Source organism: Anser cygnoides, chromosome 16 (assembly GCF_040182565.1).
Source record: "Anser cygnoides isolate HZ-2024a breed goose chromosome 16, Taihu_goose_T2T_genome, whole genome shotgun sequence".
NCBI lineage: Eukaryota > Metazoa > Chordata > Aves > Anseriformes > Anatidae > Anser > Anser cygnoides.
Genome location: NC_089888.1, coordinates 14,813,416 through 14,840,284, shown reverse-complemented (window position 1 = coordinate 14,840,284; position 26,869 = coordinate 14,813,416). Strand labels below are relative to the sequence as shown.

Below are 26,869 nucleotides of genomic sequence, written 5' to 3'. Positions count from 1 at the left end.
GAAAGTGTGACTGTGCCTGGCTGTGACTGTTCTTTATGACTTTGTTTTCTTCATATTGTATGTTTTGTTGAATATTTGACATCCCTCCTCTGTGTGAAGAGCAGTGGGATGCAGAATATAGGCTCCCAAACACTGGCCTGCATTTTTTTAGCCTTCACTTAAGGAACCTTCTCTATACAAAAAAGGCATTTTGTTATTTTTTTTCCAAGCCGAACTTCCTCAGTTTAACTTGTTATAAAATGAGTCATGTAAAGAAACCCTCTATGTGTGAGGTGTATCCCTTCTCTGTGAAAACATTACAGACCAAACAACTTGCTTGCAGTTTATTTAAGATGCTTTTGTTGAAAGCTGAGCTAAGCAGAGAAACCTCTTATGTGTGAAGTATTATACAGTGTATGTGAGATAATAACACCTTGTAATTCATTACAGCTGGGTTGTATTTACATAAAAGAAGGCTGAGCTGTGTAGGAATTTGCTGATTAATTTATTTTTAATGGGAGTGAAGTATACCAAGTACCAAAATAAACTTTACTTTGTGTATCTTACTGCTCCTGAAATAGGTGGAAAAATTAATGGTAGATATTTTGGCTCAAAGCTACATACATTAATTCATATACAAAACAGTCATTTAAACTTTAACCCCTTTCCTGCTATGTAATTTAAATCTGGACTCATGTTATTCATGCCATGGGAACACAGGACTGGGTGTACACCACCCAACCCAAAGGACATGGTGCTGCATGCAGGTCAGAGATCGTGCGGTGTCTGTGGCAGTGATGCTGCGGAGCCAGCAAGTCAGTAGCGTTCATGGGACTGCTAGTCTGTGGATGGCAGTGCCGTTAGGAGCATGGATATGGAACAGCCAAATGGTCAAAACTAAAGCTTTCCGAAGTTTATGGGCAGGAGGCTTCAGAAATATGGTGCCAGACTGTGGTTGTTGGCATCTGTTTTTGTGCTTATTAATATGAGAATAGAAAGACCTATGATAATAGTTCTTTGCTTGCTTCAGAAAATACCTTCAACCACCCCTCTGTTACAGAGCTGAGCCAGCAGTCACGGTGTGTTTTGGACAGAACCACGTGGGGCACATTAAGACATTAGAAGATTGTTACAGACCTAGAAGATAGAAACTGTATGAAATGAGTGATCTCTGTTAGAGAGGAAAAATACATGGAAGACTACACAGGACTTGGCTTCCCAGACATTAATTACCTGGAGACAGCATTTGGATGTAAAATGACTCCTCTTACTCTTGATGCATGCCAGTAGGCTAGAAATATGCCGTTGCCTACATCTTATGACATCTTTACAACCAGACTTGAGAGTCCTTGAGAGAGTGTACATTTCCAGTAGCAAAATCTGCACCTTGCAAGCATTACAGCAGCAGTGGGTAGCAGTTAAGTGATTCCTGTGTACACAACTGCTCCAAGTGCAGCAAAACACAGTTCTTTTAAACAAATATTGCAAAGGCCATCTTTTCCAGTTTTCAGGGTTTTGCAAAGGGAATAATCAATGGTATTTTGCTTATGGACCATTCTTTTTTGCTTCAGCATGGGGGCACTTATTGAACTTAAAGTTTATATATGTGGAAATCTGCTTCCTCTGAAAGGAGCTATGTTGAGCATTTTATCATCCCACCTGTGATATCCTGAATCATATACGGAATTTGGATGTTGCTGGTTATTCCAAAGGAATTGCTCTCCCAACTGTGGCTAAATATCCTGAGACACAAACTCTCAGAAGCACTCATTATTTCAGCTAGGTTATTGTGGCTTCCTTGTTTCTGCGAGCAGAAAACAAAGGCCAACCCTTGGTGTCCTCTTTTCCCTCTCTGCTCCTGTGCACCAATAGTAATGTAAGTTCATGGTTTTGCCTGCAGGGTCAAACTTTGGAAGTCTCTTACTCCAGAGTGATATTTGGAGACATTTTGGGGTGCAGAGCAATCATCTGATACCCTTGAATGCCTAATTTGTATTTTTGGTGGTTACATATTTTTCTGCAGCTCATATCATTACCTCTGTTTCTGCGTTCACACCCCTTTTTTTGTATTCATATCTAATAGTTTTCTCTTGCTTCTCCATACAGCTAAAGCACTAAGAGCACAAACATCCTTGATGATGTCCAGGTGTCTCAGCCCTGCTGAAATGTAGTTACCACTTCCCAGATTTCTGAGACCTGTCCTCACCTTCCACAAAGCGTAGTTTTTAGTCATGTTCCTGCCACACCAAACCCTCAGGGCAGAACTGTGGCTCCTGACATAGCAGTGGGACTTAACCACTGACCTGTCTCATTTATATGCCTTTGGTTTGGCAAATAAGGTAAGCAGAAAGTGGAGACAAAGAGCAAATTTTTCCACTAGAGTTTTATATTGGGTGAATGTAGAGTAGATGAAGAATAGCCATGGGAGGAAAACCATCAGCTGGGAGAGGATGGTGACTGGTTCTGTAAGTGTGGTCCCTGAGGTATAAGCCTCTGCATGACACCACTTTGAGAAGCAGCGGGAGCCATGCCAGTACAGACTTACCCTGGTGACCCACACCCATATTCTTTGATACTTTCCTATCTCCAAAGCCTTACAAAGGGGGTCTTCATTCAGAAATTCTTATCAGCATAGACCTGGTGCAGTTTACTTGTAGCATTCTCTGGGACAAGTTTAATCCTGAGCGTGTAACAGGTTCTGTGCATCCCAGAGATGTGCTGAAGTACTGCTGTGAGTGGAGAAGTTTACTGATCCACTGCACAGGTATGCTGAGCAATTCATCACCCATCTTGAGCTCTGAAACTGAACTGTGTGTGGCTTCTTCCAGGAAGGTGAAAATAACAATGTTGGGAGTGGTAAATGTTTATAATAATACCTAGAAATTACCGAGTGTGTTTCTAACTCTTCTTCTTAATACAGTTGTGCCACAAATGTATAGACTTTTGACCTCCCCATCTGCCTCTTCACATTTGCCGCTCTTTGTTTCATCTCTCTTATAGTCTCTCCTACAACGAACTTCGATCAAAACTTCTGTCTTTATTTCTCAGCTGCTGAACAGTGCTGTGTCAGGCTTGACTGGGCCTTTGGTGATCTAAGGACAGAGTTAACAACTCTTCTAGCAGTTGGGATGACAGTACCAGCACTGTGGCATGCCTTGGGGAGCAATATCTCCACCTTTGGGCATATTGCATCTGCACAGCCTGGCTTCAGCACTGTCTGTCTTTTCATGAAGGTCCGAGAGGCTGAGGAGAGGTCAGAAGCTTGCAAAGGAGCCTGAGAAAATTGGCAAGGACATAGGAGATACCCTGACACAACATGAGAGTGCTAGGCTCTACTGCTTTAGAAAATTGTGCTGTGCTTGTGAAGTCACCACCTCTGTTCTGTGCCTGTAAAGGAGTTTTGCCCACTGGTGCTGGTGGGCCTTCTGTGCTGTGTTGGGCCAGTGGCATGACAATCGTTCCCAGACTCCTCTGGTGAGATTTTCTTTCCTGCTTCCCTTCTTCAGGTGTTTTTAACCGTCCTGCACATCCTACATACGTTCTTGAAGTTGCTGAACATGTTGAGGGAGTACTTGTTTTGCTTACAGTCATTAAACCTGCTCAGCAGCTTGCTCTGCTCATTTGTGGGGCAGAAGAGAAGTTTGGGCCTCATCTTTCCACTGGGAATGCAGAGCAGGAGCTCACATGGGCATGATCCCATGTTTTTCTAGTGCATTTCAGTGGCTGCACCCGGGATGTTTAGGGGATGTGGCGACAGACCTGCTTGAGGGACCTGGGACGGACTGGTGTAAACAATAGAAATACCTACAGCCCTGTTCCTGTGCAGGTGTTTCATGTAAGAGGACCCTGCAACATGTTGCTGAGGCTGGATCCTGTTGGTGTTGGCATGCTGCTGCAGCTCTTCAAGGAGGTAAGAGCCACCTCCATGCATATTTAGGAAGGAAGGAATCTTGCAAATGCAAAGCTTTCATTAATGGTTACGTCACTGACAAAAGGAGTGAGCTGGGCTCATATTCATACCTCATCCCACCTGCCTGTATCCTGGGCTGCTCCACATCCTGTCAAAGTGGGGCATCCTGTGTGGATTTGGTCATTGTCTCACATCCTTCCCTTCATATCCTCTTCCTGCTGATAACTAGACCCACTGACATTACAGTGCCCAATTCCATTTCTATGTATTTCCTTTGGAAGGACAGAAGGAAGAGACATCTGAACATGTTTTTTGCCGTGTTCAGCACAGAGCAGCAGTGACCAAAACTCAGACTTTTCCCATCTAGCTGTACTGTATCTGGCCACTGAATCCTCCTCAGTGGAACATTTCTGGGTTTTATAAATTTCCAGAAATGCCTATAGATAAGTGTGTTTGAACACCATGATGTTTTGTGGTGGAGGATGTGAATTTCAGTGCTGAAATAGAGGTGAAAGAAGGATGTTGGACTTCATATGTTCCTGGGTGCATGGTCTCCAAGACCTGTGCTATTAGGGAGCGAGGAGGCAGGCTCCCTTCCACTTGCGCTTGAAGAGGAAGCAGAAGGTACATTTTGTGGAAAGTCCTGGCAAGGTGTTTAAGTTTGGCGAGCTCCAAGAACATCTGTAGTAGAGCATGAGGTATTGCCTAATGCTCGGATCCTGACTGAGCCCAGGTATCAGCCAAGGTACAGCTGTCTAGAGACATTAACTTGGAAGTGGGATTCTGTATGCATGTTTAGCCAGAGGGGAGTTTTCCCCTTTCTCTCTGATTGCAGAAAGTGTGTAGACAACACTTCCAGATAAGATCCTTTTAGCTGGCAGAAATTATCTGATGTGATTCCCACATCCTGTGTTGGCTGATCAGTCTGAGGAGTACCAATTATAGACATCTGTTTCCCAGACAGGAACAGGATATATCTCATCTAATTTTAGATGTCTGCATGGTAAACCTCTGTCACTTACTTTGACAACCTGAGCTCTCCTCTTCATCAGAGAGAGAGAAGCACCTTCATGGTACATTTCATCTTACCTGCTTCAGATGTCTGTTGCAGAGTGAGCTGACTCCCAGGAAAGCTCTGCCTCTTTCCACTGACCAGCGCTGAAGAAGCCCAAGCTGACAAGCTTGGATGGAGAGGTTTACATCATAGGTACTTTCATGTGCTGAGGTCCATGAGAAATTACTGGAGGGAGAGCATGTCACAACCAAACACTAGCTGGAGACAGTGGAAATCCCTTTCCAGAACCAGAAGCAGTTGCTTATCTAGCAGAAAACACACATCTGATGACCTTTTAATGTATATAAATATCAGAGGGGAGGGTGTTGTGAGCATGGAGTCAGCCTATTTTCAGTTGTGCACAGTGACAGGACGAGAGGCAAGGGGCACAAACCAAAGCACAGGAGGTTCCAGCTGAATATGAGGGGGCACTTCTTTACTGGGAGGGTGAGAGAGCACTGGGACAGGTTGCCCAGAGAGGGAGCAACCCTCCCTGTTGTGGAGCCTCCTTCTCTGGAGATATTCAAAACCCATGTGGATGCCATCCTGCACAATGTGCTCTGGGTGATCCTGCTCGGCAGGGGGATTGGACTAAATGATCTTCAGAGGTCCCTTCCAACCTCAGCCATTCTGTGATTCTTTTAAAAGTTTATGCTCTTTTTAGCTCTTTAGAAAGGCAAAAAGAAGGGTGATTTTGCCCTTTTTTATGTTATCACTAGGGCAACGTTATCACCCTGACAGAGCACCTTGAGAAAAAGAACCATCAAATGTTTTCCTTCCTTCCTTCCTTCCTTCTTTACTTCCTTCCTTTTCCCCCTAAATTTCCTTACATTTAATTTGACTGTTCACCTCACCATTTTAAGTTAATGTCATTCTTTAAGCTGCTCTAACACTTATTCACACCTATAAAACTTCCTTCCAGCAGCTTTGTTACAATTTTGTCCTAGATCTATTATCCGCAGCAGCAAACTCTGCACCTGCTTGCTGCTGGCTACATTGCAGCACAGCTCTGACAGGCAACTCAAATTTTCTAATCAAATGTGTCTTTGCTTCTGTTGTTGCAGTTTGCGCAGTCCCAGTAGGAGTTTGTTCTGATTTCAGCAGTGTAAGGACCAGACAGCTCATCCAAACTAGTCATCCCACTCTAGCTGCAGTCGATAGGGAGTGATAGTCCTTTGGGACGTGATTCATCCCAGATGACTTAGAACCCAGTGTCTTAATGTGCTGGTTCACACTTAGGCACGGCTGTCTATCTCCATTGACTATAGCCTGCTGATTATTTGAGAGTGGACATTTAGCGTTTTGATGACTTAATTTAGCCTGGATAAATTTAATCTGCAGGGTTTTTGTGACTTGTAGATAAAAGGCAAGCTGATTAGATCAGCTATGCAGCCAGTTCTTCATGCTGTGCTTTAATATCATTCTCTGGTTAGCCTCTGTGGAGTTCAGTAGCTCCAGGGTAAGTGGGATGAGTGGGGTGGGGGAGGTCTGGCTTGTAGTCTGGGGACTTCTGTGCTCCTCCTGTGGACGATTTTTCTTGTGGTCTGGGTGCGTTTCTAACACAGTGTTTTAAATCCCATATTAATGTTTGTATTGTTTTTTTCCAAAAATAACTTAATGGTACTTCTGGGAAAACTGGAATTGACTACTCCCCAACTACACGGCATGTGGACAATATCTTTGTTCACACTGCACCAGACTCAGACTTGGTTTGCACTGTCCCTTCGTTGAGGAATTTACAGGGAGATGCTAAAAGACCATATGAGCTATTGCTCTTGTGGTATCTAATGACGTGAACTGTGCTAAGATTCCTGCTGTGTTTCAGACAAATACCATGGCCTTGTGATAACAAAAAGATGGTGGTTTGGATTCCCTGCTGGGTGCCAGTGTAGCAGAGCCCAGGCTCCCAGGAAGTGCTAAACAGGAGCTATGTTTCAAGGATGAATTAGTTTCTTGGCCAAGTCTCATTACCCACTTGGGATATACGTATTTCATTATAACTGCCACTGAGAAGCATGTTTGATTTGGAACAAAATTCAAGCAGGAACAAGTTTCAACATCTGCATTTCCACTGAGAGCACAATGAGAGACAAAACAGGTTAGAGCATGCTTGGCCAAGGGTGGGGACCTGTCAGGAGAGAAAGGGAGGGCAGTGCATGAATCAGTTACAGGAAAAGGGAAGGAGCAGCTTGAAGAGATGATCTTCCTCCCCTTGCAAAAGGGATACTCTAAGTCCCAGTTATCAGGTGTGCAGCTGGCGGAGCTGCGAGAGGGAGCTGAGAGCCTGCTCCTCCCCTAGGGTGGGAGGCTGTACCTCGTGATTAACTTCCAACCAGAGGAGTGGAGCTCATGCTGAGTCCTGAAGGAACCTGTTGGGAGGAACTCAGGAGTGCAGGAAAGGGACAGAAAATACCTGGAATCAGCCAGAGGACTAACACGGCTGGAGAGGCTCTTCTTAGCATCAATAGCTCTGGTCATGTTCAACTACCTGGCAGTAGAGGTGAGACCCCAGTTCCACCGTAACTATGGGAGCCAGCAAGGGGTGTCTGGGCCACTAAGGAACCGCCTGGAGCAAGGGGTGTCTGGGCCACTAAGGAACCGCCTGGAGCAGCTGAAAAAGCCGTGGTGGAGGGAGCCCACCCCCCTGGTGCTCCAGCACAGTGAAACAGCCAGGCTTGCCGTTGACGCCTTTCTTGAGCAGGGGGAACGCGGCTACCTGAGTGCCATCGCGGAGGAACGGGAGCTGCCTTTTCTTTCCACCCTGGACATGGAATATATGAGCCACCAGAGAAACCTAAGCTATCCAGAACTCAATGCAATGAAAGACAAAGAGGGTGACCCTGGTGATGCAGATACTGGAGACAGGTCCTCCCTCTGCTCCGAACTAACGTCTGGCACCTACTTCCCACTCATGTCTGATGTGCACCCTCCTGAGCTGGAGCTGGGGTGGCCAGGAATCCCACTCCTCACAGTGTCTGGCCAGACTCAAGCCACTGTGATTTTCCAAAGAAACAAAGCTAACAGCATTAAGGATTTGTTCCGGTCTCTGATCAGCCGGGCACGGACGGTATGTATAGAGCTGTGTCCCCCCAGTGGGGTCTTCTGCTCCAGCCCCCAAGTCCTGGTGGCTGGTCCTACAGCTGTACAGCACATGCTCCAAGCTGGTGCTGCTGTCTAGATGTCTGGCATGATGTGGTTGCTCTTTCTCTAGCACATCTGTAACTGTTCTACTCCTTTCCTTTCCTGTAATTTCTTTCCACCTCAGATTTCGTGTCATCCAGGCAATATGCTTTAAGGCATTCTACGTCTGTATTTGTGGGTATGCAGAGCGCGGCACCAAAGCCTGGAGCAAGTGGCAGGGCGTACAGTGTTAAAGCTTAGCTGTCCTCAAGCAGCAGTCGTGCACCCGCTGGCCCTTCTGCCCTGCACCAGGGAGTCCGCATGGCCAGGGCTGGCCTTGACCCTTGGATGTCATGTCAGGCAGAGCAAGACGATGGCACTGGTGAGTTGCTGTGGGAGAACATAGGACCTGAGTAAACTTGTGGGACTGAAAATCCCTGCCTGTGGTTTGAAATAGTTTAGAATACATCGTCATGTCTTCTAGACTTGATGTCTGTGTCTCTCTGAGAATGAGTAAGATCAGCCCGCTTTGCCCCATCACACAGCTCCTGCTGAGTGGTGATTGCCAGCCCGTGGATGTAATCATGACGGGACAACTACCATACTGGTGTATGAAGCATAATCCTGGCGTGGATATGCTGACGTATGCTTCTCACTTGTTGCTTCTTTTTACTTTGCCATTATACTGTGTACTAAACCAGCAACTCAGACACATTTTCAGCTTTTATTAGCTTTGTCCTCTTCGTGGTTCTTTTCAATTTTTCCACATCATTTTTTTTTTTCATGCAATTTCGCTCTAATAGTGAAGGGATATTGAGTTAACTTTCAGTGCAAAGTTCAGTTTTAATCGGTCAGCTCGTAGGTAGTTTCTCTTATCGCTCTTGATAGTCACTCCTTAAATCCATCACTGCCTAGTACATAAAGTAGGAACTAAAGAATTGGTAGGCCTGGACTTTAGCTTTGTCAACACGAGTTATTTCCAGGCAGACTGAAGGAAAGTGTTGTCTTATACCACCATCCATAGAACTGAGCAAACATAGTTATGTTGTCCTCAGCAGATGAAACTGGGGCCATGCAGCAGCTCAAATTGCTGTGTAGCTTTGTAACATTGTTGAACAACCACATATAATTGAAATTCAGGCATGACATGAGGAAAATGAACATCTTCAATTTTTATCCAATAGTAGGCCATTTTGGCTCAGTTGTAAGCTCAGTTGTAAGCAGCTGTTGCTTAATACCTGAATTTCTATTGGGCCTTGTAGGCAAATATGGGAAGTTTTTTCCAGGAAGTAACGAACAAAAAGCTTTGTTTGTCCTTGCAGACAGCCAGCTTATAACATTTTGAATGATCTGATAAATCCTGTCACACTTTTTCAGCAGTGGGGATTAAGACAGTCATGGCAGAATGCACAAAGTAAATGACTACCGAGAAATGTCCCCTTGTTTCTTAGCATGTCCCGGATCTCTGATGATATTTTGATCCTTTAAACCACGTGAAAAATATCCTGCTGCTTTTTCGGTTCAGAGGAACTTCCTTGTTGCTGCAGAGAGGCTGCTTGGATATCAGGTGCTTTATTGTGCTCTAAGTACTTTTTGAGCTTTTTATTTTTGCTTGGCTTGAAAAAGCACTGATGATATTCAGCCCTTTATTTTCAAACTGGGGATTTTCACATAGTGTTTTTGACTTTTGTGTGAAATGTGATAATGAGTTTTCAATCATCTTATCGGTTCCCTAATGGTGTTTTACTGGCTTCTGTGTTAGCAGCTCTGGCCAGTGCTTCCCATGATTAACTCTGTGATTGACAGCAGTTCCAGCTCATCCACAACCCCAGTTACACATCTTTAAGTAGTTACTGAGTCATTTTGCTCTTCAAACCAGTCATTTTGCTCTTCAAACCATCCAAAATGATGTTACTTGTATGTTTTTTAATATCAAAAGAGCAACCAAAGGTAAGAAACGTCTTTTGCCTGAAGTGCCAGTAGCAACTGCACAGGGAACAGCTTCCTATTTTGCAGTAGTTAGCAAATATTTTCTCCACTAGACTTAAATTCTCCTCATATTCCTCCTTCAGAGTGTTTGTTCTCCTATGTGCTTACAGATAGCATGAAAGAGGGGAACAGTGCCGGTGAGATGTAGGAAAGATGCTGAGATCTCTGAATGCTTTTCATGGGTCCTGTAGACCGGAAAGCATGTGTTGAAATGTTATTTGCTGTTTTCTCCTGTACAGTCATAGTGAACAACATCAGCTGAGATATTTTGCAACTGCATATTTGTACTGACAAATTATCAAAATGGGCATTTGTTTTATTGGTACCTTTTCCTGGTGTGGTTTGTTTTTCTACTTTACTGTATTTAACCAGCTGTCTTTGAAGATGTATTTTCAGATTTGAGCTTTTCCCTTTGCAGACATAAGAAGATGCAGTGCAGCCACACCTTAGCCTTCACTTGATAATACTATTATAATTATACTTTAGTTGGATGAGCTCCAAGCTATCCAACTATAGGGGTAGGGTCCATACTTCTATTGCCCCTCTTGTACAGCTCTGACACTGGCTGTGTGTTTGCATTTGCAAGTGATGGTAGAAGGGTCCTTGATGGTCCCCCAGAGAAGCAATGTATTGCTGCAAATGGCAACACTATAGTAATAACCAAAACCACACTGCTATTGGCAAATACCAGTAAAACCAGCTGTGCTGGTTAGAAACCAGACAGATGGCAACCCCAGTGGGGTGCTGTTAAGTGCTGTAATTCCCGAAGTGATGACTGCAGTAATTGTTGAATTGTGAGTTTCCAGAAGCAGATCCAGAAACATCTTGCTTTAACCCTACAATGGCACGGTGTGAATTTTCTAGAGCTTGTAGTACAGCTGTGTCTTTGCGGTGTTTTGATGAGGAACAGGGAGGTTCTGAGCCAGCCCCAGCTTCGTAGCTCCAACCACTGAGGCCAAGGGGCTGGGCCCTGGACATGCAGGGTCCACTGTAAGCCCAGAGTGGCTTAAATGCTTTTAAACTTGAGATATGAGTTGTCAGGAGTGTGAACTGGAGATGGTATTTAGGTACCTAACTTCCACTGCTGCAGAGAGCTGCTGGAAATTATCTTTGAGGGTTTAGACCTCACTTTTGTGACAATACGTTCTTGGGATGTTTCAAGGGGAAGACTTCCAGTGTCTTCACCCCCCAAGACATATTGTCTTTGGGTTTTAGCTGATGTTATTATTAAAGCTGCCTGTTTTGTTTATCAGGAGGATACGTCAATCTGAGTGGCCCTTACAGTTGTCCTGTGGCACCCACACTTGCTACAAGCAGCCCCTCCACAGGTACCTTCTCCTCCACTGCATGAGGCTGTAGTAGGACACAACCTCCCCTCTCTCCCCAGTGCAATGCACAGTGCGTGAGGGGATGCCAGATTTCTCCCCTGACATTGGCTGTGGGGGCACACCAGCACCACCAGGAACAACTCTACCCAAATCCCTCCAGTGAAGGGACTGCGTGGGAGGAGGCCATGAACAGGGCCAGCGCCCATTCTACCTCCTGATGCCAAGTGAAGCCCCACGTCAGAAAACATGAGTCTGACTATCACATGGGGCTCCACCCAGCTTGCACAAGCTGATGTCCCACTGCCTGGGGTGCCTGCTCCCACAACTACACCAGAGCCCTGCCACAACGCTGCCAGGAGATGCAGATCTGCTTGGCAGCTGGCTGCGCCCCAGCCCAGAGCACTGGGTGCCACGGTGTCCCCATGCTGCCATACAAAGCTGTAATAGCACCTGCTCAGCTATATCCCTCTTACAATGAGTACTACAGACTGGCTGTGCTGGTTTGGGGCAGGCAACAACCCCAAGCTCTGCCAAAGCCTGTGAGCACTGGTAGAGAAATGCAAACTGGTGTGGCCTTCTGTGCCCTTCAGGTGCATGTGGTGCCTCTGAGCTTGGAGGGTCTGGAGCCAAAGGAGCATCAGTCTCTCTTGACTCCATCATATTGACTTTTCAAGGCATGTTTAGATTGTCTCCAGAGAGAAGCCTGCCCCAGGAACTATGCCTGAGATGAGCCGGGCTATCAAGATGCAAGTGTGGCTGAGAGGGACTTGCCTGGGGCTCTACACAAGGTTTGGGCTATAGATTTTTTTTTCCTGGTTCTTCCTCATTAAAGAATGAGTGGCCTATCAAAGTCATTTGGCTAAATTGCCTGGTCTTGTAACCCTTGGTCTTTGGCTGAAGGCTACTGTGGAAAGACAGGGTGAAGTCCTGCTCTTTTGTGTAGGTCTCAGCAGTACCTAATGCTGACAACCCAGCAGTAGTTTTGATTTGGAAAGTTGAAAATGCTTCTTGCTAACTTCAGGGTGCTCCCAGGACTGACTCTGCTGGATGATGGGATTTCAGGAAGGGAGAATAGATTGCCAGAGCATCATAAGGCTTCTAAGAAGACAATAGCAACAAAGGCCATGAAAAGTACCTTTCGGAGTCAGGCTCTGAAGCCCATAACTGCCAGGGCGAGAGGGTGGAGGAGACATGATTTTGGCCTGGGCAGTAGGAATGGTTTTTAGTGCGTGTTGAGGAGCTTGTTGAAAGCACTTGTCACTTTCTGACAGCTGTCTCGTGTCCCTCGTGGATGCCTGGGATCACACCCTCCAGGAAGGTGCTCCCCCAAATTGTTCTGTGGTGGGCTGGGCCTGAGGTCTCCCGCAATACAGAGAGGACCAACGTCATTGTGAGGTATGTCACCAAGATGGTCTTTGGGGACAACTCAGATAGAGCCAGAAACCTTGTCCATCCACAAAAGGGCTAAATCCCCAAGAAGTCAGATAGCAACCTTTTGGCATTGCTGCCCACCTCTGCTGCAGTCCTGGTGCAGACGGTCTCTCCAATGGCTTGTAAGGACACAGCAGGGCTGAGAGGAACCAGCCTGACAAACTAAATACTGGGCATGAGGGCATGGGGAGGCCAGTGAGACCCTGTTCTGTCTATGGCAGCTGCTTCCTATCAGCACCTGGACCATGAGTGTGGGCTTGGAAAGAGGCCGTTTGTTCATGAAAACACACAGGAGAGCTACTGGGCAGCAGGCAATCTGGGACAGTTTGCCTGTTCTGGGCTTCACAGTACAAGAAACTCAAAATTCAAAACCCAACTGGATACGGTCCTGGACAACCATCTTTACTTGACCCTGCTTGGGTAGGGGGTTGGACTAGACAATCTTCAGAGGTTCCTTCCAACCTTGACCATTCTATGAGTCTATGAAGCAGAGACATGGGCATGTCCTCACATCCAAGGGTAGCAATAGAGCTCCTCAACTCTTTTCTGTGTCTAACCTGTGAAAGTGATTCAGCCTGCTCCTATTTTAAAGTTTGAACCACTGCACACATGAAAGTCAGCCTCACTGCTGTCCTCTGCGTTTAACTCTTTAAATAAAGAGGAGCAGCTGAGCAGAAGCAGCAGAGGGAAGCTCAGCCTACATGGTCTGCTCCATAGGGTGGTTTGGGCTATAGAGAATAGTATTCATGGCCATGCTCTAACAGAGGCAGAAGAAGTGTTTGGAAACAAGCTTCCCACTCTCCCAGGGTGCATGATTAGCATCAGGAACATGCTATGTTGTGGATTTTGTGTGCTAAGTGTAGTGCAGGGCACAAACATTGAGTAGCAGGGAAAAGAAGGCCATTGGAGAGTCTCTCAAAAACTCAGAGCTTTTGGGGTGTCTATATTCGGGCATCCTTATGATCAGAGGACTGGAGCACCTGTTGTGCAAGGACAGGCTGAGAAAACTGGGCCTATCTAGTCTGGAAAAGAGAAGACTGAGGGGACACCTCACTAATGCATGTAAGTATCTGAGGGGAGGGTGTCGAGAGGATGGAGCCGGTCTCTTTTCAGTTGTGCCCAGTGACAGGACAAGAGGCAACAGGCACAAAGCAAAGCACAGGAGGTTCCGGCTCAATGTGAAGAGGCACTTCTTTACTGGGAGGGTGAGAGAGCACTGGGACAGGTTGCCCAGAGAGGTTGTGGAGTCTCCTTCTCTGGAGATACTCAAACCCCGCCTGGATGCCATCCTGCGCAATGTGCTCTGGGTGATCCTGACTGGCAGGGTGGTTGGAATAGATGATCTTCAGAGGTCCCTTCCAACCTCAGCCATTCTGTGATTCTCTAGTAGGTGGAGAAACTCAAAATTCTACTTAAGCATGCAACTTACAAGCAACAGTTATTTTATTTAATGCTAAGGTATGGTAAGGACCAAAACTAAAGTTATTGATCACTAATTCCAGTATTTTTTCAGCTTTTGAAATGAAGCTGGCCTGTCTGTATATGTTTCACTACTTTACTTTCTTCAGTGTGATGTCAACTTCCCTGAATTCTCAGTGTTAACTGTTACTGGTCTAGGTCATGAGATAGCTCTGCAAGCACTCTTGGGTGAAGTGCATCAGGCCTGGCGCTAATCATTCAGCTCAGCAAGTGCTATCCTGATGGTTCCTTTTATCTCCAAGATGTCACCCTATAGTGATGGCCAATGGATGGATCCCAGCAGTCCCTTCCTGATCCAAATAATAGCCTTCTTGATGTTGTCTGCAGGCAATGTCACTCTGAGGAAGAGTGGAACAGCTTCTCCAGTTACATTTTAGTCTACTTATGGTTGATTTCCCTTGATCCATTGTCCTTGTTGCAGGTCATACTGTAATATGAATTTTCTAGTTCTGGGACAACTCACTTGTACTAGGTTCTTGTAAAGACGTACCTTCTATTTTCTGTGGTTTCCTTCTATTTTTTTCAAGAATGCATTCATCCATGGGATGGGTTGTCATTGTATTCTTTATTCTCTCTCTTTTTTTTTCTTTTTTTTTTTTTTTCCATTTTAAAACCCCCTCCCTTACAAATCTTTTTTAAAAATCTGTTTTGTTTTTTTTTTTTGTTTAATTTTAGTGTTATACCTTCTTTCTACCCTTAGTATTCTCAACTGTCTCTTTATGGTCACTCTTACTAACACGCTTTAAAATAACTATCTGCTTATAGGCAGGTCAAATTCAGAAGAGCTCTCCAATTGGTCAGTTTTCTATGTGTTGAAATAGAAATTTTTCATTTTCTATGAAAACACATCAGTAGTGCATTCCAAGGGCTTCATAGACAATATCTGCCCTGCTATGTTTCTTTGCCAAAAAATGACTGGACAGTTAATGATTTATCTTTGTCACAAAAGCCTGAGATCTGGGCAACTGCCAATTGCCTGTAAAAAGACTATCCACTTGATCTTTCTGACCCAGTGAGGGCAATCCCTGGTATAATGATGTGTATGTTCTTTTCCACATTATTTATGAGACAGATTCTTTCAGCCTGTTGATGTCATAATTAAGGCCACTCTCTGAACATCTTTGAAATGTCATTGCATTTGGGGGTAGTTTTTCATGACTGGAAAAGGGCAAACATCACATCCATCTTCAAAAAGTGCAAGAAGGAAAGTCCAGGGATTTACAGGTCTGTTAGCCTCACCCTACTCCCTAGGAAAAAAGTGTGGAGCAAGTCCTCCTGGAAGGTAAATCCAGGTAAATGAAGAATAAAATATGAATATGAAAGCCATAGTGTGCCTGTCCAACCTGATTCCCTTCTGTGACTCAATGATAGGCCGTGTAGATGAGGGAGGAGCAGTGGACACTGAGTACCTTAACTTTAGCAAAGGCTTTAACGTGGTGTCCCATAGTCTACTTATAGCCAAACTGGTGAGACACAGTTTCGATAGTTGGACCACAAGATAGGTGAAAAAAAATGGCTTTATCACTGCACTCAGGTGGTCCAAAGCCTAGCTAATGGCCCGGGGGGGGGGTCAATACTGGAGCCAGTGCTGCTTAACCTCTTTATTAACGATCTGAATGATGGGATAGAGTGCAACCTGAGGAGGCTTGCAAGCAATACCAAATTAAGAGCAGTTAATGTGCTGGAAGGTGGGGTTTCTGTTCAGAGGGATGTTAGCAGTCTAGAGAATTTGGCTGATGGAAACCACAGAAAAGAAAGACAAATGCCCAGTCCTGCATGTAAGAGGGAATAACTACATACAGCAGGACGCACTGGGGACAACAGCCTAGAAAGCAGCTTTCTGGAAGAAAGCCCTGGGGTCCTGGGAAGAGGTCACCAATGTGCCTTGTGCCAAAGAAAGCTGACTACATCCTGGGCTGTGTTAGTAGGACTGCCACCAGCAGGGAAGGGGAAGGATTCTTCCTACACATTATTCTATGATTCTGTCTAGTTGCCCATAGGATGTGATCTTGAAACAAGGACATATACATACTTGAGCAACATACCTTCTCCCTTACCTGTCAGCGTGTACTTCATGAAGAAATGATACTTCTTGAGATTAATATGCTAGTCATCTATGGAATCACTCTTTGAACTGAATCATGATTTTGGTCAGTCTTAGTTCTTCCTGTTTGTATGCTATGTTTCTGACGCATTTGCTTAAGGCAACACATAATTGTTGCACCAATGACATTGATAGTTTGTGCACATACATTACCCTTTCAGCTATTTCTTTCTGTGAATGACATATGGATGAGGCAGGAGGTAGCAGGACAGGGAATGTCTTCATAGTCATTAAGAGTGATTTTATCTGCCATGGTGGGGTAAGGACTATTAAATACAAAGGTCCAGAAGCTATCTCCACTCATGTGGCCATTGATACTCTGTAAGTCTGGAAGTTTGAGTACTTAATTCATGGTTTGAAGTACAATTCACTTGGGCATGAAGTTTCAACACTTGTCTTCTTTTTTTTTTTTTTTTCCTCCTCCTCTCTTACTCCCCCCCCCCCCCCCCCCCCCCCCCCCCCTTCTCCTGGCTAGGTGATAGCAATTGTGATGGATCTGTTTACAGACATGGAAATACTGTGTGACCTGCTGGAGGCCTCAAGCAGACGGCATGTCCCCGTTTACCTGATCCTGGATGAAGAGTACTTGAAACATTTTGTGGAAATGTGCAATAAAATGGCTCTTACTCAGGACAGCTTCCCAGTAAGTTTTTAATCACACTCTGAATGTAACAACTGAGTCTCGGAATTGATAAAAACATGAACTCTTTGTTCTGTTCTCTCTGACTGGTCTCTAGGACCTGTTTTCCCACTACCCCAGGCTAACGGACTGCAGTCTGGTAAATTGAGATATTTACGGAAACACAGGGGTTAGAGTGGAAAAGCCCTTCTAGTCCCATGTCTTGATGACTTGTGGTCCTCATTTCAGATTTACACACAAGAGGTGTGAAGTCAAGGCCAGTAAGATGCAACGCATTACTGGAAGCTTTGCTGCACTGGTGCATGTAGGATGAGACAGGTAGACCAGAAAAATTCTGCTCACATGGACCTCTATCACCTCCTCCCCTTATGCCCTCTTAGTTCCTTCCCCAGGACACTGAGTTGCAAGATTTAAATTTCTCTCAGTTCAGACCCCTCAGCTCAGCTTTAGGTTCTGGCCAGAGCTGCTGTAGTATGTTGCACTTCGGCTGCATGGGGAAGGAAAATAGCACGTCCCTTGGGATGTCTTGATGCAGAATATACCATTTGCTCCTAGCCCTATGGCACTGACTCAGTATAAAACCAGATGTTAGAAATGTCATATCAGGATTTACTTTTATGCTTGTGATTCAGTTTGGCACCTGAGTTCATGAGGGATTTGTGAAGAGCCTGATTCCCCACTCATTGTGGTGTCCATCTTCAATGCTGTGAAGTACCCCGAGCAGGCAAACACTAAAAATTAATGTGGCAGTGTGACAAGCTCTCTTAGGAACTCCCAGATTCAGAAATTTACCCCAGTGGCATGCTGTCCCCCATATAACTTTTCTGGTTAACACCTACCAATGGAGGATGATTTTTGATATCATTTGTTAGTTCTGCAAGGCCAACACCTAGGGGCTATGCTCTGCATTGGGTGCCTTCCCTAGAATGATGGGGCTGATAGACCTCCAGCCATCCATTTCATAGATTTTCCCCTCATCTAGGGAAAATGCAAAAATAACGTTTTACAGCATTCAAAATAGATACAGTTGCAAATGTCTTAATTTCTTATAATGTTTAACCTGTCTACACAAAGATTAACTTAGACATGCATCCTTTCCTCCTCATGTTGGTGATGCACTGTCCTTTCTTGCTAATCACAAGCCAACCCCATTTCATCCTGCCTGTTGAGATGGCAAGTGTTAGAGAAAACTGCTTCATGCTGGAGCATGTTTGGTTTCATAAACATTTCAACAGCATCACTGAAGTCACCTAGTGGGGTGACTCCACCTCTCCAAAATTTATTTTGTTTGCTTCTTATCCAAAAGTATGGCCATTGTTTTTAATATTAACATTGGTTTACAACCACGGAGATGTCTACGTCTCTTTGTTAGACCTGATGTCACGTCTTGTGCTTTAATGGCTAATTAACACTTGCCTCACCCATTCAGTGACTCATCTGCAGGTTTCTATGTCAAGTCCCTCTTAGGCTTCTGCATCTTAAGCAGTACATTAACATACATGATTGATATTCACATCTAAATGGAATGAATGTACATATTTTATTCCTGGTTCTGAGTTGAGACCGGATATGATGGTAAATCTCCATTTGTAAAAAACTGGTGACGATAGGGAGTTTAATGAGGATTATGGGACAATTTCTCCTGTAGCTTCTTACTTCTTAGAACATTCTGTGAGCTTAATTGTGTCAAATCTTACTGCTGAGCATCAACAAATCCTGCAGTAGTTCATCAAGAATTGCCAGTGGTCACAGCAGAAGATTTTTGGATATTTTTTTTTTCAAATGACCTTCTATTAAACCTAAAACTACTAAGCTGAGTGAGACACATTGTTCTGGCTTTCCTGCAAGACTGCAGGATTCTCATCGTGCCTGGGCAATTCAGGGCCTGGATTGTCATGAGGAAGAAGAGGATGGAAAAAATGAGCCAGGTATCAGAAACTCACCCAGCCTTGGAAAGGAGAGAAGGAGTAAAGATATGCTATGGAAATAAATCTACAGGATAACCCTTACTTGGAGTGGTTTTAACTTCCACAGGAGGAGAGTAGGCTCTTCCCATTGAGAATTACTATTACTAGAACCTCAGCATTGGAAGAAAAAAATACCTGTGTTGAATGGCAACAGGATTAGGTGAACACCTCCTCAAGCATCCAGTGTATCTTCCTCTATTTCAGCAATTTGTGGTGGCATTTCATAGTATCATAGAATAATTCATGTTGGAAGAAACCTCAGGAAGTCATTAAGTCCAACCTCCTGCTCAAAGCAGGGTCACCTGGTAGGTCAGATTGAGTTGCTCAGGGCCTCATCTGGTCTGGTCTTGAAAATTTCCAGGCATGGAGACAGCACAACCTGCCCAGTTAACTTGTTCTAATGCCTAACTGTCCTCATGGGGAAAGATTTCATCCCTTCTAATGGGTGACAAATCAGAACATGTTCTGGGTTGCAAGAAGGTAACGAATGAGAGCCAAGTGCAAAGTGCAAAGACTGTGAAACTTCAGCTCTGTCCCTGCTAAAATTTTCAATGAGCTCAAGAGAAGACTTGACAAATGTGTGGAGAAGAGAATAGGGCCAGGTGGGGTGCCCACTGAGACAAGCCACAAGAGGCTCAAGAATTTCCCTTAGCAGAAAACAGAGGCTTCAGCAATATTAGGGGGCAGTGTCATAAATGATTGCCAGAGTTGCCATGGCCTACAGCAAGAGATAGTGTTGGGTTAGATGGACACCTGCCTAGAGGAGCCCTGAAGGCAATGGTGGACATTGCATGGGCGGTGAGACTTCCTCAGCATGATGTGTGAGTCGAGCCTTTCCTGACCTGCTGCACTGAGCTCCCCAGAAGATGTTTCTGTGAAGCCAACCTCCTGCCTCCAGGGGCTCTGATGGAAGAGGAAGGCTGGCAGGAGCAGAGCTGAGCTGGGCCTCCCGCAGGGTGGTTGCCTCCAGCTCCTCATCCCTGAGGCACAACTTCTGTGCCGTGAGCTACACGTGAGGCCAGAAGCTGGGCAAGCCAGTCCCTGGCTGTGTAGAGGCAACCCCATGAGCCCATTCATGGTCATCCTACTAGGGAAGAGGGGGAGGAGAAGGGAGCACAGCCATTTTCATGAGCAGCTCCTGGGGAGCAACAGAGAAAGGACATGGGTCTGTGATCTGTGAAGAACGTCTGCAGGCAAATGGAAACTATTTGTGTCCTTTGTTTCAGTCTGGCAGTGGCTGTTAAAAACTGCTGTGTTTGGCCAGACTGAAATCCACAGCATGGTGGAGGAAGGTACCCACCTCTGTGGAGGGGCAAAAGAGCCCCATCAGCTTGTGACACCCATACCTACCTCTGCTGCCATGGGTCTTCACCTTTTGGGATACTGATGCCAAGCAGGGATGAGCTGCCCATGAAGGAATCCACCTGTTCAAATGCAGGTGGGGCCAGTTTGTGACAGCTCCTGGTGTGCCAAGGCCACTAGAGGTGGCCATGAGCTGGCATGGAAGGGCAGAAGGGATGATCTGGCAGGCCCCTGTAGGTGCAGTCTTGGGGATCTTTCTTTACACTTGAGATGTTTTGTTGGCACTGCATTATATAGACCAGCCCAGTAACTGTTTCCAGTGACTGTTCTCCTCTTCTGCTTGCCCCAGCTGAGGTGCAAATTACTTTTATTATGGGCAAAAATTTCACCTTATGAAAGAGGCTCCTGTTGGACACCAGGAGCCTTGTTTCCTATTTTGAACTGGGCAATCGGTTCTACAGGCTGAAGTTGGATCAGAGAAGTTCTTTGCAGTCTTTAAAAGAGGTGAGGATCAGGTTGGTTTCACCTGAGTACAGCAGCAGAAACGTGATACTATTTGAAAAAATACTGGTAAAAGGTCATTCTTAAAACGTAGGCATACTGTTCTGTAAGTCTTTTATATTGAGCAGTACTTTGGCTTTAAGAAGTCTGTCACTGTATAAAAACAGAAGAGCATATTTAATTTGATTAAAAATATTAGCAATAACCTGGAAGAAACTGTATAGTCTTACATACTTCAGAAATGATCTGTAGGTCTGTAGGATCATAGAATTCTTTTTTTTTTTTTTTTTTGAAACAGCATTTGTACCTAAGTGCAGCTTTTTTAATATTTGCCGGAATTTTTGTTTTATATAAACAGGCATTATTCCAAAATACTTAATATGTAGAAGTCAGAAAATAGTGTTATGCCTTGCTGCATTCTACCTCTAGGACCAGAGCTTCTGCTTGAGACAGTCTAGTCATTGATGAATAGGGAAATATTTCAGTTTTGTTCAACACACGTCCCCTTACCATCTCTACTTTCTTTGGTTTCAGAACATGCGCATAAGATGTCTGAGTGGAGACACATATTACAGCAAAGCAGGCAAGAAATTTGCAGGCCAGGTTCTGGAGAAGTTTATCCTGATAGATTGCGACCAAGTTCTAGCTGGTACATACAGGTGAGAAAAAACAGTGACTACCAATACAAAGATTGGTGACACTGCAAAAACACGCATTTCCAAAATACTGAGTAACTCCGATTTTATTTTCTGCACGATAAAGATGCACTGCTGTTCCTCTTCATCTCACCCTTATAAACAGCCGTTTTCATTTTAGTGGTTTACCTTCCACTCCATCCTCTTGCCTTTACTTTGCTGTTCGACATTCAGATAGCATTAACTGCCTGTCTGCCAACACTGACGCTTCCTGGACACATCTGTCTACGAGTATCACTTAATTTCTTGAAAATGTAAAAAATGCCCTACCAGGTCAGATGATGCTCCACCTAGGCTAGATTTTGTCCCCAGCAGTAGCAGATGCTTTTTAGGGAGAGCAACCCAAACTGCTATCTGTGGTGCATCCCCCTTGTCCTCCCACAGCACAGACAATAAGGGATGTTAAGAGAGTACTTCTCTACTTCTTCCCTTCTGTATCTGTTTTGGACCTACTGTACATGAATGTGCCGAAACTCATTGTCTGTTTTAAACCAATCTCTTACTAATTTCATGAAGTACCCCTAGTTCTAGTGCTGTACATTGATAAAATTGCTGTCCTACCTTCAGTGAAGTCACTGCCCCTTCCCCACCCCTTCTCCTGTCCAAATTGAAGACCTTGGCCTTTTCAGTCTCTCCTTTTAAGGCAGATGCACAATCTCTTGGTAATTTTAGTAGTCTTTCTCCACACCCTCTCAAACATCACTATGTCCTTCTTGAGATGGAGAGACCTCAACTGCACGCAGCCCCCAAGGCAGGGCACCAAGGTGTTACAGACTGTCAAAATGATGCTTTGTAGCCTTGCTGACAGTGACTAGCATTCATTGATTTTTTTTGCTGCTATTGCACATTGGACAGTTTAAATAGTTACCTTTCCTGACATTGAATATCCACGTGCCACGTTTATTTAGATGCTGTCTCCCACTACAGGGTTAAAATTGTGTTGTGAGCATTATTACAAAATGGCTCTTCCACTGCTGCCTCTTGAACTGAGTCTCATGCATCATTCCAGACCACATCCTGAATAGCACCTTTTCTTGTGGGTCAAAAAATTCAGACTAGTTAATTCTGGAAAGTAATAATTTATTGCTTCCAAAAAGTTTTTCTCCACTGCTCATTCCAGTGAAGCACTAACCTTCTCTGTATATGACTGGATGAAGGATTCTCTCACTATTACTACCTCTCCTAATTTTGCAGTTTCTGTAATCTCACTTAACATCATTGTCTGATCACCATCACTGTTCGGATCAGAGGGTCAGGAATAGCCCTGAGTCAGGTTACTGCTTGAAACACAGATTCAGTTCTCTGCGTCAGTTCTTCCCTCTGCTGTTTTGGAGCAGGGATTAGGGTCTGTGATATGCTTGCTCTCTCCAGATATCTGTAGCTGTAATTTCTCAAGTTCTGGAAGATAATTATTCAGTTGAATAGGGCCTTATATCTGCTGTCTCAGCAGGTTCTGCTGCTATAGGTTCTCTGCTGTCCCACTAACCATGCGATGTTCTGGACTACAAGAACCAGTTTCTCTCTATGGAATTTGTTTAACAGTGAACAGAAAAAATTCCACAGGAGAAAGTCAGGTATACTGCAGCCTGGTACTCTACGTAGTATAGCAGATATTTAGATTACTCTCCCTGCAGTTGGGAAAGCTAGATTGAAAAGAAGGGTATAATTACTGAGTAAAGCCAAAGATCCATATATGCCTGTATCTTGGGATGATACAGAGAAGTGGGTGAGAGCGTTCTTACATAGTTCAGCAGCCTTGTGTGTAAGAATCAGAGGTTTCAGGACCTCTGGGGTTGTATGTTGTGTGTTTCTTCGCATTTGGTTTCCCATAGGAGAATTTTTCCCACCTTGGTTGTTCTGTCTTTGGCTTCCACGATACCTTCTGGCAATGGGTTATGCAGTTTAATTTATGATTTGTGTGAAGTGATCCAATTTATTTACATTAAGCCTACTGCTGTACAGTTATATTTGATGCCCCCAAATTTCCATAACCTGGGAACAGTAAATCACGGTTCCCTATTTATTTTCTTGACTGCTTCCATGATTTTATCCTCCTCCATTATAATCCCTCATGTGAATCATCTCTTCTCAGAATCACAGAATATTAGGGATTGGAAGGGACCTTGAAAGATCATCTAGTCCAATCTAGTACAAGCTCTTCTCAACTGAAGTATCCTCAGTTGTTCAGTCATTTCTCATGCAGAACTTCCAGACCTTTAGCCATAATGTCTATCTCTTGTGATATGAATTAACTAGAACTGCATGAAGTGGTCAACATATCCCCACTCACTATATACTTCAGCATAGTGGTGTGACTTCTGTCTTTTCCTTTTTCTCCATTCTGGCAGTTCCTAGTCTGCCATTTGCTCTTTTGACTAGTGCTAAATACTGACATGACTCTTGTTTTGAACTATTCAAGGGAACTCTGACCTCCTTCCTAAGTGTTAATATCTAAGAGCTCGTAAATATTCAGAGATCATCAGGATTTTTACAACAGTTTGCATTTATTGATGCTGGATTTTGTCTATCATTTTGTCACTTATTCACCCTGTACCATAAAATACTCTCATCGTTTCTTATTATCCAGTTTTCCTTTGACCACTCAGGACAATTTTGTTTTGTATGAGCCCTGACATGACTTTTTCCACTATTTTTCAGAACTTTTCTGAATGTGTTGAACTGCACATATCCCAGCACAAAATCTGTGGGATTCCAGTGGGTAAATTAAAACTATTGCTAGCATTTTTTCCCCATCTTTAATCAACTGTTACTCTTTGGGAAGACTTTCTTTTATACTCATCACTTAAGCTAAGAGTCCTTGGTGAATGACTCTGTCAAAATCTCTTTGTAAATCCAAGCATCTTACATCAAGCAGATTGTATGCATCTGTGTGCTTGCTGCCTCCTTCAAAGAACTGCAACAGGCTTTTGAGGCATGGCTTCCTTCCACAAAAATATGCTGAGTCTTCAGCATTATGAGTAAAGTTCTTTATGCATCTAATCATTTTATTCTCTATTTGCTTCTACCAGTTTGTTCAGTATGGAAATAAGAGTGGCTGGTTGGTATTTTCCAGGAGCTCTTTAAAAGGTTCACATTTACTAATTTCCATTCCTCTGCTACCATGTTGAATTCTAAATTATAGGGTATTCATTGGTTAATAATTGGAAAATTGCTGACTTCCACTTTTTGAAGGCTCTTTATTTTAATATTTTCCTTTACTGTGCCTTTTAACTATGGTGACTTTGGGGATGTTTTTAAATGTCTTTATTTTGTTAGGTATGTTTGCTCTGAGCCTCTAATATAGCATCTTCAAACAATCTTTGTGCTGCCTCAAGCATTTAACCTTTTCGGTTACTCTTTTAAATTTCTTTTTAATAGCATCCCTCACTTTCTCTTATAAATTGAATGTTACTGTTGTGGATTATTTTGCTCCCGAAGGAATATTTGATACTTGTACATCATCGTTATTTTTGCCGACTGGCCTTTCCAAAGGAACTTTCTGAACTGTAATGTTATTTCTCCTTTTTTTTGGTTTTCTGGTTAGTTTCTTCCCCAAAGCCGTCATTTATAGTGTGCAAAATGCCATTTCTGCAACTCTCCTAGTCATGGCCCCTATTCAACATGGATATAACTGAGTGTCTCTTTATTCCTCTGCTTTCTACCTTCATAGCCCCTTAGCATGCTATATTTACCATCAGCACTCTCCTCAGAAAGTTCACAGGCAAGTCCCAGTATTATGGTTTCCATATTTGGAAGTGGAATTTTAATCCAACAGGAATATATTTCATTTGATGATATATCATTTACATTGACTTATTTTTCTTTAATGTGTTGTGCAATTGTCCCAGCAACATATCCCTTATTTATTCTTCCTGTATAGTTTCTGCCCTTGCAATTGTTCCTGATTTTTCTTCTACCCAGTAAGTGTCTGAGGTGCCTCCTATGTTAGCCATCATTTCAGCTCAGGTATTCCACAACATCTGTTTCTTTAGTTTAGAAAATCTAGTTGCTTAGTATTATTCTGAGCACCAGAAGAATTAATGTGTTTCCCTGAGTATATTAAAATAACAGAGTGAAGGGTATGAAGACATTTACTAATGCAGATGAGAGAGGAACCTAAGGGCAAATGGGACTAGAGCTAAACAGGATCTTGAATAGGAAAACTTGACTAAATGTTTGCCAGGCTAGGAGCAGAAAAAAGGTGTGTTACTGCCAGCCTGAAGGGCATTTTTTGTACATTTGAGTTGCCTCGGAGCAAGTTTTCTCAGCTCAAAAAGGGAGGCAGTCAAAGCACAGATATACGTCCTGCCACTGGCACAGAGAGGAAGGAGCTCATTGTTTGCTGCATTGTACTGAAAGGAACTCAGTATTTGGTGTTGAAGCTGACATGACAAATGAAACTGAAGAATGAGGGGAGAAAGCTAAGAGATGGTCACAAAAACTCTACATCTGGCTTCAGCACAAAGGCAGAAACTAAGTACAAAAGTGGCAAAGGACAGGTAAAGCTGGGGGGAGGAGGGGAGGGAAGCTGGAGAAAGCTTTGGGTTTCTTCAGAAGAAAACACTCATACTTTCAGGTATCCATGCCCCACGCAAGAAAAAGAGCTTCTAAGAGGGATTTCCAGATCTAACCCAATGAACAGTTACCTTAAGAAAGAAATTATAATGAAGCAGAAAGTGAACATACAAGGAAAGGAAAGACCACTGTATCAGCCAGGAAATCCCAGGCTGAAATGTATAGCAATAAAGTGAGCACTGCCAGACAATAAGTTATATAAAACTTTGCAGAGCACACCAAATCAAAGAGGAGGAAGTTCTCAGGTGTATAAGTAAAAACTGAATCCAGAAGGAAGAGACAAGGCATACTGCTGTAAGGATAAATAGGAAATAAGTGATAACTGAGATGGCATGCCCAAATTAACTGAATGCATTGCACTGTTTGTAATGAAAAAGAAGATGAAAAAAGAGGAATGGAAATTACTACAAACGCACTGGAAGCAAGCTTAAAGAGCTTACTACAATAAAATCAGATTATCGTCTCAGATAATAGAAAGAAAATGTAACATGAAATTAACAGTCTAGTACTGCATTCTATGTAATATCTACATTTAACAATGAGTAAAGTGATACACAGAGGTTTGCTTTGGAACACAGACAGATCAGAATGCCTTGACAGCCAGAGTCAAGCAATAAAACAACAAAAACGAGTAACAGAAATTACTGAGGGAAAAAAAAATCTGCTGCAAACTGGCATGTCATCAGCTGGAGACAGCTGAAGCAGAGAAGCTGAGTGTGAGGAACTGCAAGCCACCTGCACCATGCAGCCATGAAAATATCTGAGCCCTTTTGCGGAGGGGCACACTGAGACCCA

General features: G+C 43.9%; 1 protein-coding gene across 1 annotated transcript in view; it reads left to right on the top strand.

Annotated features, from left to right (window-relative positions):
- Positions 1-17: 17 nt before the first annotated feature.
- FAM83C (family with sequence similarity 83 member C) overlaps positions 18-26,869 on the top strand; it is a 32,473-nt gene continuing 5,621 nt past the window's right edge. The window contains exons 1-3 of the mRNA XM_013195881.3: positions 18-8,010; positions 16,870-17,037; positions 21,339-21,463. Of these exons, the coding sequence (XP_013051335.2) occupies positions 7,420-8,010; positions 16,870-17,037; positions 21,339-21,463 (884 nt within the window). The 5' untranslated portion in view covers positions 18-7,419. The remainder of the gene's footprint in view (positions 8,011-16,869; positions 17,038-21,338; positions 21,464-26,869) is intronic.